This window comes from Ranitomeya variabilis, chromosome 3 (genome assembly GCF_051348905.1).
Source record: "Ranitomeya variabilis isolate aRanVar5 chromosome 3, aRanVar5.hap1, whole genome shotgun sequence".
In the NCBI taxonomy this organism is placed as follows: domain Eukaryota; kingdom Metazoa; phylum Chordata; class Amphibia; order Anura; family Dendrobatidae; genus Ranitomeya; species Ranitomeya variabilis.
Genome location: NC_135234.1, coordinates 57881459 through 57898310, shown reverse-complemented (window position 1 = coordinate 57898310; position 16852 = coordinate 57881459). Strand labels below are relative to the sequence as shown.

Genomic DNA, 16852 nt, shown 5'->3' with positions numbered 1-16852 from the left:
TGCATAGGTGGTTTACTATAAGAAACCTTTGATTACAGTTAACGTCCTTGTCGGTGGACCTCTGTTCATGTTTAAAGTGCCATCACATCAACATTGTTCTCAAGTTCTAATATTAGACTTTTTTATCTTTTTATAAAAGGCTAATATTGCAAGACTCAATGGTAATTGCTACGGTCTGCTAAAGATCATCCTTTACAAGAATAAAGAAAATGTTCCTTAGCAGATATTTTTGTTATTCATTAGCACCCTATTGTTTTAAATCCCATTAATTGTTATCCAAGTCTCTTTGTCATTTTATAGTTTTAGAAGTAACAGCTTAAAATTAATTACAGGAACACAAATCTCAGTGGTATGTCCTCGTAGTTACCTCCACATTATCCATGCTTCACATGTTGCTGTGTACAGAGGAAATATGAGGATAAAAGCATTGGTATTTCTCTGTGGAGTTCCTTCATTATCTTTTGCATTGTTTTTAATCTATTGTTATAATGCTTTCTTGCTTGGTGTATGATTATAGTTGAAATGTCAGAATCTGAGTAACTGTAATATAAAATAAATTTTCTTTATGCAACCATTGATGTAACCTAAGGGTATGTGCACACTTCAGGATTTCTTGCAGAAATTTTCCTGACAAAAAAACGGAAATCCGCATGCGTTATTTTTCCGCATTTTTTGACGCATTTTTGATGCGTTTTTTGTGCGTTTTTCCCCAGATGCATAGAAATGCGGGAAAAACGCAGAAAAACCGCAAAATTAATGAACATGCTCATTTTTTTACCGCGATGCGTTTTTTTCGCGAAAAAAAACGCATCCATGTGCACAAAACATGCAGAATGCATTCTAAATGATAGAATGCATAATGCATGCGTTTTTAATGAGTTTTTATAGCGTTTTTATGGTGAAAAAAACGCAAAAAAAAAAACCGCAAAAAAACCTAAACGTGTGCACATGGCCTAAGAGGAAGGGTAGGGTGATCCGGAATTTTAATTGTTTTTTTTTCCCCAGACTCTAGTTTGTGCACAGTAGCGTAGCTACCAGGGAGACATAGGATGCAATCGCCCTGGGCCCACCCAAAGCTTCCGCATTTCTAGCTGTATTGGCGTACGTAGCTTGCAGATATATAGTTAAGCTCTGTTTGAGCAGGGAGACATGGTGTCCCTGCCCTACCTCTTTCCGCTCCGTAGACCGCAGGTCACATTAAGCCTGCGGCCAGCACAATGGCAGGGTGCCGCACTGGCTGAGGTGCACGCACAGGATACCAGAGTCCCGCTTCGGGGACATCCTGTGTATGTGCTGCTTTGATGGCGTCAGCGCGTTGGTCTGCTCGTGCTTTGCCGGTGGACTTGTTAGGATCCTGGGTGAGTAGAAGATGTTTTTTATTTTAATTAAAATTTGTGTGATTGTGGAGGCATTTTACAGTGTGGGGAAATAATACATTGTAGGGACTTCTGTGGGGACCGTCATAAGTACAGTATGGAAACTGCTGTAGGGGGGCTCTCATACAGTGTGGGCACCATTATATATAGTGAGTATAGTGGAGCTGTGGGCCCACCATGTGTGTAGGGGAGAGGTTGGCCCACCATACTCTGTATAGGAGTATTCAGCAAGACAATGATCACAAACTGCTTCACAGTCGCCGCATCATCCTGGAGCCTTTAAAAAGAAAAAAGTAATAAAAGACTGAACGTGTGCACAGCAATGTCGTTTATAGATTGGTGTGCATTTTGTTAATTTCTTGCAGCGCTTTTTCAAGCAGAATCCACCTGAATAACATGGTGAATGCAAATACCCTTAGCTAGCATTTACTTTCTTGCACGTGCTCCTTATATACACTATGTGAACATGGCTCGAAGATGTTACAAGCAGAGATGGTGTTGATTAGGAGAAATTCAATCAATCTTTTTAGAGTTCCATACAAAGATAGACATTTTTTGCAAATTGCTTACCGTATTTAAAAAAAAAGTACAAATTAGTTCATGAACGAAGCAGCGGATAATCCGAATCTTAGTTCTAATTTTATCCATGAGTCTAACAATGGTCAGACCGGCAAGCTCCTGCGTTTTTCATACAAGCGTCCTATTGAGTTTTTCCTCATTGATTATTATAGGAGAGGAGGAGTCTAACTTCATTACTGATGGAATTAATACCACAAATAATAAGGGAGTCTTATTTGGCTTTTTGGCTCAACCTGAATATCTTATTGAGGGATCATCACTTTCCACTGTTCTGTTAGGAAGTGTAATACAGATTATTAATGGGTAATACATGATAGTTAGTAATACAAAATGGTGCCTCTGTGGTCACACCCCTGTTTATTAGATCTTAGTGGCATATTGCCAGGATATGCCATCTTTTCTGTGACTTCAAAAACTCTTCAGTTATAAAATAAAAATTATTTTTTTTTTTTAGGTAATGAATTTGGTCACCCAGAGTGGTTGGATTTCCCAAGAAAAGGAAATAATGAAAGTTACCACTATGCTAGGAGACAGTTTCATTTGACTGATGATAACTTTTTGCGCTACCGATTTCTTTATGCTTTTGACCGAGACATGAATAGATTAGAGGAAAAGTTTGGCTGGCTGTCGTCACCTCCGGTAAGAGCTGGCAAAAATGGGATTTGACATTTGTTTGTTTCCTTTTTATGAATGTTCTCTACGCTGATTTACTGGGTGGTGTGTATATCAAGTTGATGATGCCCTAGGCATTCTATCTCCTGATTTCTAGGATTGTTGTAAGCTTAGCAAATTCTAGTGTAAATATGAATACATTTGGAGAGGACCATGGTAACAACCTCCTTTAAAAAGAGGGGACTAGTTACAGACACATTAAACGGGTCGTCTGACTATATGAACTAACTCAACAGTGTTGTGAAATTCTGTGTTTATAGCACAGTTTAGGCGTTCTGATCCTGCAGTGCCAAGTCTCCCACCAACATTGCATATTGAATAGATAAATTATTTAAATATGATTGAGTATGCCCAGTTTATCAGTGAATTTCAGTGTGCTGCTGTATTCTTGAAAGATTTCCATGCACATAAGGTGTCCACTATCACATTAGGTAGTTGTCATCCGAATTATTGATTAGCCGACCGTTACCTCCTCGGACTTCCACATGCAGAGGGACACTCGGCAAGCCTGGTCTTCATATGTTCTTTGTTCTCTACGCATAGAACAAAAGTATTGGAAAACCGATCATGTCGGCATGAGATCCAACAAAAAGTATCCAAAGCACCTGGTATATCCCTCAAATAACTTCTTTATTGCTAACATATAAAGTTAAAAAGGCGTCACTTTTCCAATCTATTGCTTGACAACGGCCAGTAGTGGCCAAAATGTCATAGTGTTAACTTTATATGTAGTGAGGTTTTTTGAGGCGTATATACCCATTGCCTTAGATGCTTTCTGTTGGAGCTGCCTACAATATGGCGGAGAGTTGCCCAAACTGAGCATGGCTTTAGAGGGGTTTTCCCACAAAGTACATTTTAATCAACAGATCTTGGAATAACAATAAGTTCCACAATTTAATGTGTTAATAAATAATATTCCTGTGCTGAGACAATCTTATGAATGTGCCCCTGCACATTGGTCTGCACGTACATACTATTTCCCAGGGGCGAGGGGGCTGGGTAGAGCACGAGTCACTTCCAGTAAGTGAGTCTACAGATGAAACTGCAGGATCTAAGAGCTGCTATTGTCTGCCTGTTTTATCACAGAAATGAGTGTTTTTGTTGTGATGAAATATAGATTCATTTTTTTTTTTAACTAAGAAATGCAGTACAGGAGGTAAAAGAAGAAATTACATCCCAGAAAATATATATTTATATTTTCCAGGGGGATGTGCAGTCAAATTTCTACACATAGTAATAAGTGCAATGTGTAGGTGCCCATTCACACCTAGGTCATTATTACCAAGCATAACCTAGGATAAAAACGGAGCAAATACCCTGCAGTAAGTGAATAAGTAAATAGTACATGTAAATAGCATAGGGTACTTAATTGACACTGTTTTGATCCAAAAAGCCATTCCACCGTGACAAGGTGTACCCAATCATGAATGTCCTATTTCTAATGTAAAATTTCTCTATGTGCTAGCTGCCCTCAAAAGACTAGGACAAGCAGCGCCCAGGTCCTGATTGTTTAAACACTTGTCCGTGGAAAGCTATATAGATTAAATGCACAAAGAGGAGAGAGTCTTGCACTTATATGTACAAAAAAACAAAGCAAAACCATTTAAATGAACACATGTATTGATATAAGTGCAATGTGTAGGTGCAAATTCACAATGTGGCCATTAACAAACTCCCCCTTTTTTAGCTCTACATTTAATTTATATAGCTTTCCACCTGCAGATGTTTAAACAGTCAGGCCTGGGTCCTGTTCTGCCCCGTCTATTGAGGCCTGCTGGCACATGGAGATGATTTACATTCGAGGTAAGACCATCTTTGTCGCGGTGGGATGGCTTTAACTTTTTTGTATATGTGTGGGTTTTTTTCCCTTTTATTAAGTGTCAGGTATGTAGCCTACATTATTACCAGGTCATTAAAAATATAATGAAAAATTACTTTTCATCAGGTGTCAGCTAATGAGAAAGTACTACTCTGATCAGCCTACAGTTGCTGTTGCTGATGGGAGTATTCATCAGCCAACACCTGCGCTGTAAATAAATAAAAAAAGTCTCTCTTATTTTGGATAACCAAGAATAGAGGGGTCGAAAAGGAGTTTGGTGCCCCCATTTTTGTGAAACAGCCAAGCTAAAGCAAATGGCTGTGGGCTGGTATTGTTAGGCTGCCCCCCAGCCTAAAAATAGCAGCCCACAGCCACCCCAGAAAAGGCACATCTATTAGATAAGCTGACTCTTCCCACTTACCCTGGTGGCTGTTAGCTGTTTTATGGCTGCTGACATCAAACCCACAGGTTACTAATGGAGAGGCTTATAAACGCCCCCTTTACTTACCCCATAGTTGGATTGTTAAAAAACACAGCCAGAAAAAAATCAGTGTGAGCCGGATGGCTTTTTTATTTTTTTTTAATTTTCAAGAACAGTAGGGTCACATAGCACCTGTTTCTCTTGCATTGCAAGTGCCAGTGCTGGACTACTGAACGCCCGCGAGATCGGCACTCCGGCATTCACCAGTCCGCACTTGGAGCTATCGTAACTTTTAGGGCTCATTTCCACATGCGAGAGACAAAACGGTCCAATTTATGGATCGAAAAAACGGAGGAAAATCATTCGAGTGTCATTTGATTTTTATATCGCAACATCCGTATGACATCCGTATTGCTGTCCGATTTTTACGCACCAGTGTCCTTTGAAAAGCCGGCAAATCAGTGCTGTGTACAGTAAAATCACACTGACAGGTTAGAATAGAGTAGATATATACACATAGAATGTGTATATATACATATATATATATATATATATATATATGTCAGTGAGACACCTATATATGTATATTTATATTTAATGCAGCGCTAGATAGCTTAAAAGCCGCTAATTCAATTGCCGGCTTTTGCTCTCTCCTTCACAAACCCGACAGGATATGAGACATGGTTTACATACAGTAAACCATCTCATATCCCTTCTTTTATTACATATTCCTCTTCACTAATGTAAGAAGTGTCTGTGTGTCAAATTTGGGGGCTCTAGCTGTTAAATTGAAAAGTTAAATCGCGGAAAAAATTGGCGTGGGCTCCCGCACAATTTTCTCCGCCAGAGTGGTAAAGCCAGTGACTGAGGGCAGATATTAATAGCCTAGAGAGGGTCCATGGTTATTGGCCCCCCTGGCTACAAACATCTGCCCCCAGCCACCCCAGAAGAGGCACATCTGGAAGATGCGCCTATTTTGGCACTTGGCCTCTCTCTTCCCACTCCCTTGTAGCAGTGGGATATGGGGTAATGAAGGGTTAATGTCACCTTGCTATTATAAGGTGGCATTAAGCCAGATTAATAATGGAGAGGCGTCAATTATGACACCTATCCATTATTAATCCAAAAGTAGGAAATGGTTAATAAAACACACACACATTATTACAAAGTACTTTAATGAAATAAAGACACAGGGTGTTGTAATATTTTATTATTCTCTTAATCCACCTGAAAACCCTCGTTCTGTAAAAAAGTTAAAAAAAAAAATCAACAATATCCCATACCTTCCGATGACCAGTCACGTCCCACGATGTAAATCCATCTGAAGGGGTTATATCATTTTACAGCCAGGAGCTGTGCTAATGCAGTCGCTCCTGTCTGTAAAATGTTGTGAATGAATGGAAAGCAGGGGAATGTACTGTAGTTACCTTGAATCGCGGTGATGCGCCCCCTGCTGGATGTCCTCATATGAACTCGAGCCTAGGAAAAGTTCCCACGCTCGAGTTCATAGGAGGACATCCAGCAGGGGGTGCATCACCGCTACTCAAGGTAACTACAGGACATTCCCCTGCACTCCATTCATTCCCCGGGGTTTTACAGCCACGAGCACTGCATTAGCACAACTCCTGGCTGTAAAATGATTTAACCCCTTCAGATGGATTTACATCGTGGAACGTGACTGATCATCGGAAGGTATGGGATATTGTTGATTTTTTATTTTTACTTTTTTACAGAACGAGGGTCTTCAGGTGGATTAAGAGAATAATAAAACACACACACACATTATTACAAAGTACTTTAATGAAATAAACACACAGGGTGTGGTAATATTTTAACCATTTCATACTATTGGATTAATAATGGATAGGTGTCATAATTGACGCCTCTCCATTATTAACCTTGCTTAATGTCACCTTACAATAGCAAGGTGACATTAACCCTTCATTACCCCATATCCCACTGCTACACGGGAGTGGGAAGAGAGTGGCCAAGTGCCAGAATAGGCGCATCTTCCAAAAGGAGAAGGAGAGAGCAAAAGCCGGCAATTGAATTAGCGGCTTTTATGCTATCTAGCGCTGCATTAAATATATATATCTATACTATAACGCTGGGAGCGTCACTCTGTCCGAAGCCTTTATAGACTGCGCAAGCGCCGGCGCAGTCTGGACCCCACAGAGTGATGCTCCCAGGAGATCGCGGTATGCGTAAGCGCTGAACGCACACCGCGATCTCCAACGGAGAAGCAGGGACAAGCCAGGAGGGTGAGTATGCAATACTTACCTGTCCCGTTCCACCGACACGATTCTGGGCCATGAATGTCCCCCTGCTTCCGGAATCGGCGCCTGCGCAGTCCGCGCTTCCGGCGCCATTTTCTTGAAGACACACTGCGTGTCTTCAAGAAAATGGCACCGGAAAGCGCGGACGCCTGGGACGTTCAGTTCAGAGGGCGCGATGATGCGCTTAATGCGCGCCGCCCTCTGACTGAACAGTCACAGCCAGAGGACCCGGAAGACGGAGCGGTGGAACGGGGGACAGGTAAATATAGCAAGTGCTGGGGGCCTGAGCTAGCGGCACCTGACCCCCACAGCGCGCCGGTGTCCCCGCCTGCTCAGGCCCCCAGCACAGCCGCCCGCACTCTCAGCACCACCACGCACAGCCGCCCACACTCACCACCGCCACGCACAGCCGCCCGCACTCACCACCGCCACGCACAGCCGCCCGCACTCACCACCGCCACGCACAGCCGCCTGCACTCACCACCGCCACGCACAGCCGCCCGCACTCACCACCGCCACGCACAGCCGCCCGCACTCACCACCGCCACGCACAGCCGCCCGCACTCCCCACCGCCACGCACTGAGCACAGCCGCCCGCACTGAGCACAGCCGCCCGCACTGAGCACAGCCGCCCGCACTGAGCACAGCCGCCCGCACTCACCACCGCCACGCACAGCCGCCCGCACTCACCACCGCCACGCACAGCCGCCCGCACTCACCACCGCCACGCACAGCCGCCCGCACTCACCACCGCCACGCACAGCCGCCCGCACTCACCACCGCCACGCACAGCCGCCCGCACTCACCACCGCCACGCACAGCCGCCCGCACTCACCACCGCCACGCACAGCCGCCCGCACTCACCACCGCCACGCACAGCCGCCCGCACTCACCACCGCCACGCACAGCCGCCCGCACTCACCACCGCCACGCACAGCCGCCCGCACTCAGCACAGCCGCCCGCACTCAGCACAGCCGCCCGCACTCGGCACAGCCGCCCGCACTCGGCACAGCCGCCCGCACTCGGCACAGCCGCCCGCACTCGGCACAGCCGCCCGCACTCGGCACAGCCGCCCGCACTCGGCACCGCCGCCCGCACTCGGCACCGCCGCCCGCACTCGGCACCGCCGCCCGCACTCGGCACCGCCGCCCGCACTCACCACAGCCGCACTCGGGCAGTAGAGCCGGAGAGAGATAGATGGGAGCAACATATGGCAGAATGGAAACAGGAACAGGCAGAATGGGTGCAGCACATTACAACAAAATGGGTGCACAGGATGGGAGCAGCACATGACAGAATGGGGGCACAGGATGCGAGCAGCACATGACAGAATGATTGCGCACGATGGGAGCAGCACATGACAGGATGGGGGTGTAGGATGGGAGCACATGACAGGATGGGGATGCAGGATGGGAGCACATGACAGGATGGGGATGAAGGATAGAGCAGCACATGACAGGATGGGGGCGCAGGATGGGAGCACATGATAGGATGGGGATGCAGGATGGAGCAGCACATGACAGGATGGGAGAGCAAGATGAGAGCAGCACATACCAGGATGGAGGCCATATACCAATATAAATGCTCGCCACCCGGGCGTAGAACGGGTTCAATAGCTAGTATATATATATATAGGTGTCTCACTGACATATATATATATATATATATATATATATATATATATATATATATATATATATATATATATATATATATATATATATATATATATATATATATATATATATATACCTATTCTATGTGTATATATCTACTCTATTCTAACCTGTCAGTGTGATTTTACTGTACACCGCGCTGAATTGCCGGCTTTTCAAAGGTGCGAGTGCTGTGCGATTTTTTTTTTTTTTTTTTTCTCGCACCCATTGACTTGCATTGGCGAGTCGTGTCCGAGAATCGCAGCAATACGCAGCATGCTGCGATTTTTTTTCTCAGTCCGATTTCGGCTGAGAAAAAAATCGCAAATGAAAAGACACCTATTGAATAACATTGGTCCAAGTGCAATCCGATTTTTTTATCGGATTGCACTCGTCCGTTTTCCTCGCAAGTGGAAATGAGCCCTTAGGTTATCAGAGTTCACAGCCACCGGGTCTCCCGGCAGCTACAATGCCTGAAAATCTCATGGAAAACTTTGAGGGAAATTTTAAGGTTACTAGAGTTTCAAGCTGCTGGAACACCTAGAGGCTGGGAACGAAGGTTACCTTGGGTGTGTATTTTACTTTACTTGTTAGTAAATAATAAAAAAAAAGTGGCATGGGATCCCCAGTAATTTTCATAAGCAGCAGAGGGAAAGCAGACGGCTGAGGGCTGATATTAATATTCTAGAAAGGAGTATTAATATCCGCTCACAGCTGTTTGCTTATCCTTTACTGGTTGTTATAGGGGAGACCCCCTTCAAAAAATGACATGGGTTCCCCCTTATACTCAATAACCAGCAAAGGCTATGCATTAACCCAATAAATAGGTACACAAATACCTTAACACACCACTCAAAAAGAAAGAGTAAAAAGGCTATGCATGCAGCTTCTGACTGAAATTAATAGCTTAGGAAAGGGCCATGAATATTGGAACCCTCCCAGACCAAAATCATCAGCTCTCTGCTGCCCCAGACATGGTGCATCATTAAGATGCCCCCAACGTGGTGCTTATCCTCATTCTTCCTACATGTCCTTGTTTTGTGGCAAGTGGGGTAATAGTTGTGAGGTTGATGTCAGCTTTGTATTGGCAGCTGACATCAAGCCCAGGGGTTGTAAAAAAGACACAGCCAGAAAACAATCCTTTAATTGAAAGAAAGACACTGACATCTTTATTTGAAGTAAAAACTTAATCGCGCAGCGAGCGGTGCCGCAAGTGTGGTCACTGGGGTTCATCAGCTATGAACTCCTGTGAACTTTCTCACGGCAGCTCAGCACTACACACTTCAGTATGAGTTGGCTGGTGTGGATAGCATTTTTTTATTATTTTCTGTTTTTTCCAGGTGACATGGGCTTCAATGGATTAGGTGTACTGGTGAGTAGAACTGTGCTTTTTTATTTCAAATACAGAAGTCTGTGTCATTATTTCATTTAAAGGATTTTATTCTGGCTATGTGTTGTTTTTTTTTCAATCTCACTTTGGGGTTATTATATAGACGCCTTTCCATTACTAATCTGTGAGCTTGATGTCAGCAGCCATAAAGCAGCTTACATCAACCTATCAACTATTAGCCCACTTGCCTCCACACCAGGGCAAGTGGGAAGAGCCGGGCAAAGCACCAGAATTGACGCATCTAATAGATAAGTCTTTTCAGGGTTAGCTGTGGGCTGCTATTTTTAGGGTGGGGGGTAATATCCATGGCCCCTTACCAGTGTGAGAATACCAGCCCACAGTTGTTTGCTTTAGTTTGGCTGGTTGTGAAAAATGTGGGGACCCCACACCATTTAAAAAAAATATATATGTATTTAAATATTATTTTAAAAAAAAAATGGCGTAGGACCCCTCTATTCTTGATAACAAGCCATTATAAAGCTGACAACTGAGGGTTGCAGCCCATAGCTGTCAGTTTTATCTGCGTTGGTTATCAAAAATAAAAGAGACCCCCATGTCACCAACTGGGGGCTGGTAGTCTCAGACTGGTAAGGGGCCATGGATATTTCCTGCCAGAAAAGATGCATCTATTAGATGTGCTAATTCTAGTGCTTTCCCTGGCTTTTCCCACTTGCCCTGTAGCAGTGGCAAGGAATAATAATGGATAGGTAATAGATAGACTTCCCTCCATTAGTAATCCATGATGTCACATGACAATACAAAGGTGACATCAACCCACAAGTGTGAACCCTTCTTGCCACCACTACAGGGCAAGTGGGAAGAGCCTGGCAAAGCACCAGAATTGGTGCATCTAATAGATGCGCCTTTTCTGTGCTGCTTGGGGGGGGCAATATCTATGACCCCTTACCAGCCTGAGAATACCAGCACCCAGCTGTCTGCTTTAGCAAGGGTGGTTGTTATTAGCTGCTGCAGGCGTCGGCTGATGGGAGCAGTAGTCCCATCAGCTGACACCAGTAATCGGAGGTAAACTGTATACGTTGCGTGCTCACTCTTGTCTTTTGACAGTGTGGGAACCGTTCCTGTGTGACCGGCGGTGATGATTTTACTGCCGATCAGAAGCGATATTTGCCGCACTGTCATGCACATGACAGCGTGGCAAACACTGGATGTTCGGGTCCCCCTTTCAAGTGAATTTGGCCCGGGTACTGTTCTGGTACCCAAACACAAACTTTTTGTAACTGTTTGGCCGAGCCCGAACATCCAGGTGACCGCCTATCTCTACTCCCATTCATCCGAATGGTTTTCGGGTACCATTCCATAACACTAGCCAAACTTTTTTTAGATGTTCGCTGAACCCCCGGACTCAAACATCCACAACTATATTAGCCCATAACTAATCATGGACAAAAAATAGAATTTAAAAAAAATCTATATTTAGGCTTAAGAATGGATTGCAAAAAAAGATTATGTATTAATAACTGGTTTTAATTATTACAACTAGATTAAAAATGGCATAATATTCATCTTCAGAATGCAGCTTAATAAAATGTGAATCTTTTGCTCTGCCTTGAAAATCCAATTACTCCACCACGCCGGTCATGAAAGCTTCATAATTATACAGTTTTCCATAAATGCACCATCACAATTGCAATTCTTCCTTTAGTAGTCCGTTAGCATTTAAAATGGAGTGTTTCATGTGATAAATTCTAGTGTTAGATGCAAGTCAATAATAGAGAAATATACTACTGTGCAAAAGTTCTAAGCAGGTGCGGAAAAAATGTTGCAATTGAATATAAAATTCTTTCTTCTGACTGAAATGTAGTACAGCTGGATGTGTTAGTATGGCTACAGCAGAGCTTTATGCATTACAGCTCTTCTTCATCCATTGTGACACATTCAGCTCTGCTTCATCCAAACTAACATATTATAGATGAAGCAGAGCTGTATGTGTTAGTTTGGATGAAACGGGTCTGAATGTGTTGGTTTGGATCTTGCAGAGCTGTATGTGTTAGTTTGGTTTTATCAGCAGTGAATGTGTTAGTATGGCTAAAGCAGTGCTGAAAGTGTTAGTTTGGATCAGGCAGAGCCGTATGTGTTAGTTTGTTTTGTTCTAAAATATTTGTATATTGCGGTGAGCCCGCATCAAAGGTGGGACATGTCAGCTGTTTTTGAACAGCTGACATGTGCCTGCAATAGCGGCGGGTGGAATCGCGATTCACCTGCCGCTATTAACTAGTTAAATGCAGCTGTCAAATTCTGACAGCTGCATTTAACTGCCAGCTTCCAGCCATCGGTCCAGAAATGAGCGCATCGACGACCCCCGTCACATGATCGGGGGTCTGCGATGCATCTGCATAACAACCAGAGGTCTCATCGGTTTGTCGATGCCGGATTGCTGTGAGCGCCACCCTGTGGTCGGCGCTTATAGCAATGCAGTAAATCTACTACATAGGGGCAATCTGAGGATCGCTCCTATGTAGCAGAGCCGATAGAGTTGTGCCAGCTTCTAGCTTCCCATGGAGGCTATTGAAGCATGGCAAAAGTAAAAAAAAAAAAAAAAAAAAAAAATGTTTTAAAAAATATCTAAAAGTTTAAATCGCCCCATTCAAAATAAAGCAAAATAAATCAAACCTACACATATTTGGTATCGCCGTGTTTAGAATCGCCCAATCTATCAACTAAAAAAAAAACGGATTAACCTGATCACTAAATGGCGTAGCGAGAAAAAAATTAAAAACGCCAGAATTATGTTTTTTTGGTCGCCACGACATTGCATTAAAATGTAATAACGGGCGATCAAAAGAACATATCTGCACCAAAATGGTATCATTAAAAACGTCCGCTCTGCGTGCAAAAAAAAAGCCCTCAACCGACCCCAGATCACGAAAAATGGAGACACCATTTAGATAAAACATAACCTAGACATATTTGGTGTCTATAAACTCATAATGACGTGGAGAATCATAATGGCAGGTCAGTTTTAGCATTTAGTGAACCTAGCAAAAAAGCCAAACAAAAAACAAGTGTGGGATTGCACTTTTTTTTGCAATTTCACTGCAAAAAAATGTTTTCCCGGTTTCTAGTACAAGACATGCTGAAACCAATTATGTCGTTCAAAAGTACAACTTTTACCACAAAAAAAAAGCGCTCACATGGCCATATTGATGTTAAAATAAATAAAGTTATGGCTCTGGGAAGGAGGGGAGGAAAAACTAAAACACAAAAACGAAAAAAAAAACAAGGTCTTGAATGGGTTAAAGAAGCACTCCTCCCATAAAAGTTTTTATTCTCCTAATATCAAATTGCAGTCATGGTATTATATGGCACTGTGCACTTACAATTGCTCATTTTGCCTTTCTACCCAGCTAAGTCTTTTCTTTCCATTAGGTCTATGACATCACGTGATTAACAACTGATAAGCGGAATCCTTCTAAGCTCTATGTAGAAACAGGAGGTCAATTTTCCCTGCATGAGTCATGAGTCACTGCAAAAGTCCCTGGCAGAGGGGAGGAGGAACAGCTGGGTCAGAAGGTGAAGAGAGGGATGACTCATGCAGGGGAAGAGAGACTCCCTGTTTCTATGTAGAGAAGAGAAATGGGAAGAATTAACTGGTTAGAAAGGCAAAATGAGCAATTATAAGTACACATTGCTACATAATATGACTGCAATATAATAAGAGGATAAAAACTTTGATTAAAAAAATTTCATATCAAATAAGATGAAGCCGTTGACATTAGTTATGAGTGAGCGTGTTCACTACTAGTGTTTGCATCTGGAGCTTGGGTACTCACCGAGTATTGCGATTGCTCGAGATACATGCCCGAGTCCCCGCTCCGCATGTTTTGCAATTGTTAAAAAGCTAAAAGAAAACTTGTGGATTGCCTGCCAGAAACGGCCTGTTAGACAAAACGGCCACGGGGCGGAAACTCGAGCATGTAGCTCAAGCACCCATGATATCCGATGCAAACTCGAGTCGCCACTTTAGCTCATCGCTAGTGGACATATTAATGGCCTTATGAGGTCAAGCTCAATTGTCTTCCAAAAAACTATTCTTTGAATTATTTGTACAGGTAGATATACATAGGTACAATTACTAGACCTAATAGCTAGATTGCACCACTGTGAGAAATAAAGTATTATACCAGGGTTTAGATCTAAGTAAACAGGAGATTAGAGGCTGGCAAAGTGAAGAGAAGATGAAAGCAAGGGGGGCGGGAGCAGCTGGGTCAGGAGTTGAAGAGGAGGTGGACTTGGGCTGAATTGTAGTTCTAATGATGACTCATGCAGAAAAAAATACTACTTACTTCTACATAGAACTTAGAATAATTAAGCTAGTCTGTTTTTAATCACGTGAGGTTATAGACCTAATGTGTAATAGAATGAAGTAGGAAGAAGACAATGAACACTTGTAAGTACACAGTGCTATATAGTATGATATGATTATAAAGAAACTCCGCAGGAAGGAAAAGGCGATAAAAGCCACAATCGCAGGTCGCCTCTGCTAACTCTCATTGGCTTATGTGCTTGGCTAAGTAGATGTATAATTACATGACGGGGCTTAGATAAGGTCCATTAAGGCTCCCCTGTGAGAATATTAATTTAAACACACCATAAGTATGGGATACTCATCTATTATATCATTGTTTGGTTGAGATGATACAAATAGGCTGTATTCACACAGTTTTTGGGGCCAATAAAATATTTCTTTTTTTTTTTTTCAATATTTCATTCATATCGTTTCAGGAAACTTCTTTTTTTGGTGAGTTTTTTTTCTTTTCCTGAAGAACTTCCTTAATTGGTTTTAAAGAGTTTTGATAGAGATTTTAGAAGGGTTTTTTTCAACTTTTTGATTTGACATCACCTAGAAGTGCCATGATTTTTTTTTCCACCAGGCATTTTAAAGCTTTTTCAGGAGAAAAACAAAATCTAAAAAAAAGCTCATATGAACATAACAGTGATATTCCCATAGAAATGAATAAGAAGAGTGTTCCTCATTTTTTTAAAGCGTTGTTTAATAATTTTGGAGAGGCTCTGCTTATAAAATAAAGAAAAATAAAAACTGTGTGAACATAGCCTTACAATGAAAAGTGACTTTGTTCTGTCTTTGATGTTATAATGCTTTTTCTTTATTCCACTTAGGCCTATGTCAGTACAAAGCATGAAGGTGACAAAATTATTGCATTCGAGCGGGCAAATCTTCTTTTCATCTTTAATTTCCATCCTTACAAAAGCTTCACTGGATACAGAGTGGCAGTAGATACACCTGGAAAATATCCTTTCAAAATTCTAGTTTTTATTACCGGAACATCACAGGATATAAAGCATTTTAACAAGTAAAGATTCACAGTACAATCATGAGAAAAATACAGGTCGCTTTCATGGTGACAATCGGGGCAGTGTTGGAAGTGAAGCAGTTGGATTAAGACCTGGAAGTGCCGAGAAACCTTAGTAGGCAAATGTAGATGTACAGTAATGGTAACTGAAAGAGAAAGGACGGTCATATGCAGCATCAGAGCAGACAAGAACCCGTGTAACCAGGGCTGACTGCTATCCAGTCTGTTTCTTGGTCATTCTGCCTGCAAGCGGCCAGGACCATCCAAACTGATTGGTACCTAAGTGGGTTGCAGCAACTTTTGTAGCGATCTCAAGGGCTGTGTGGTTGTGTTCCCAGTTTCTGCTTTATCCATAGTCTCGGCCACGTGATGCACTCCTGGCATCGCTGCTCAGAATTGGTAGCCATAATGGCAATAGTACGACATGTGACTACTGACGTCTCTGGCTACAGCAGTCTCATGCCAGACACTTGTAAACAAGAACCAGGAGGACCATTGGAGCACAACTGCTGGACTGCTGCTCGGAGAAGGTGGGCGAGTGATAGTTTTGTTTGTTGTTTTATGCCATTTATACTCTACTAGATGGTGACCCGATTCTAATGCATCGGGCATTCTAGAATATGTATGTATGTATATAGCAGCCACATAGTATATAGTACAGGCCACGTAATATAGGAGCCATGTAGTATAGCAGACAAACAGTATGTGGCCTGTGCTATATTCTATGTGGCTGCTATATACATACTGTATTGTAGAATACCCGATGCGTTAATACAGGCCACGCAATATATAACAGTGGCCACGCAGTATATAACACAGCCCAAACAGTATATTACACAGCCCAAACAGTATATTACACAGCCCACGTACTATATAACACAGCCCACGTACTATATAACACAGCCCACGCAGTATATAGCAGCCATGCAGTATATAACACTGGCCATGTAGTATATAACACAGGCCACACAGTATATAACATTGCCCACGTAATATATAGCACAGCCCACGCAGTACAAAACACAGGCCACATAGTATCTAACACTGGCCACGTAGTATACAGCAGCCACGCGGTATATAACACAGCCCACGTAGTATACAGCAGTGTGGGCACTATTTCCCTGTTAAAAAAAAATAATTAAAAAAAAAATAAAAAATAGTTATATACTCGCCCGCTGGGATCCAGCAAAGCTCTGGCGATGCGCGCGTGGCTGCCGCCATCTTCCGTTCCCAGGATGCATTGCGAAACTACCCAGATGACGTACAGCGGTCTCGCGAGACTGCTAAGTCTTCTGGGTAATTTCGCAATGCATCTCTGGGAATGGAAGCT

General features: G+C 42.9%; 1 protein-coding gene across 2 annotated transcripts in view; it reads left to right on the top strand.

The window, feature by feature from the left end:
- The window catches only part of GBE1 (1,4-alpha-glucan branching enzyme 1), a 208716-nt gene that overhangs the window by 162920 nt on the left and 28944 nt on the right, over positions 1-16852 (top strand). For both annotated transcript variants that reach the window (XM_077294074.1, XM_077294073.1), the window contains exons 14-15: positions 2410-2594; positions 15329-15459. In XM_077294074.1, coding sequence (XP_077150189.1) covers positions 2410-2594; positions 15329-15459 — 316 coding nt within the window. The remainder of the gene's footprint in view (positions 1-2409; positions 2595-15328; positions 15460-16852) is intronic.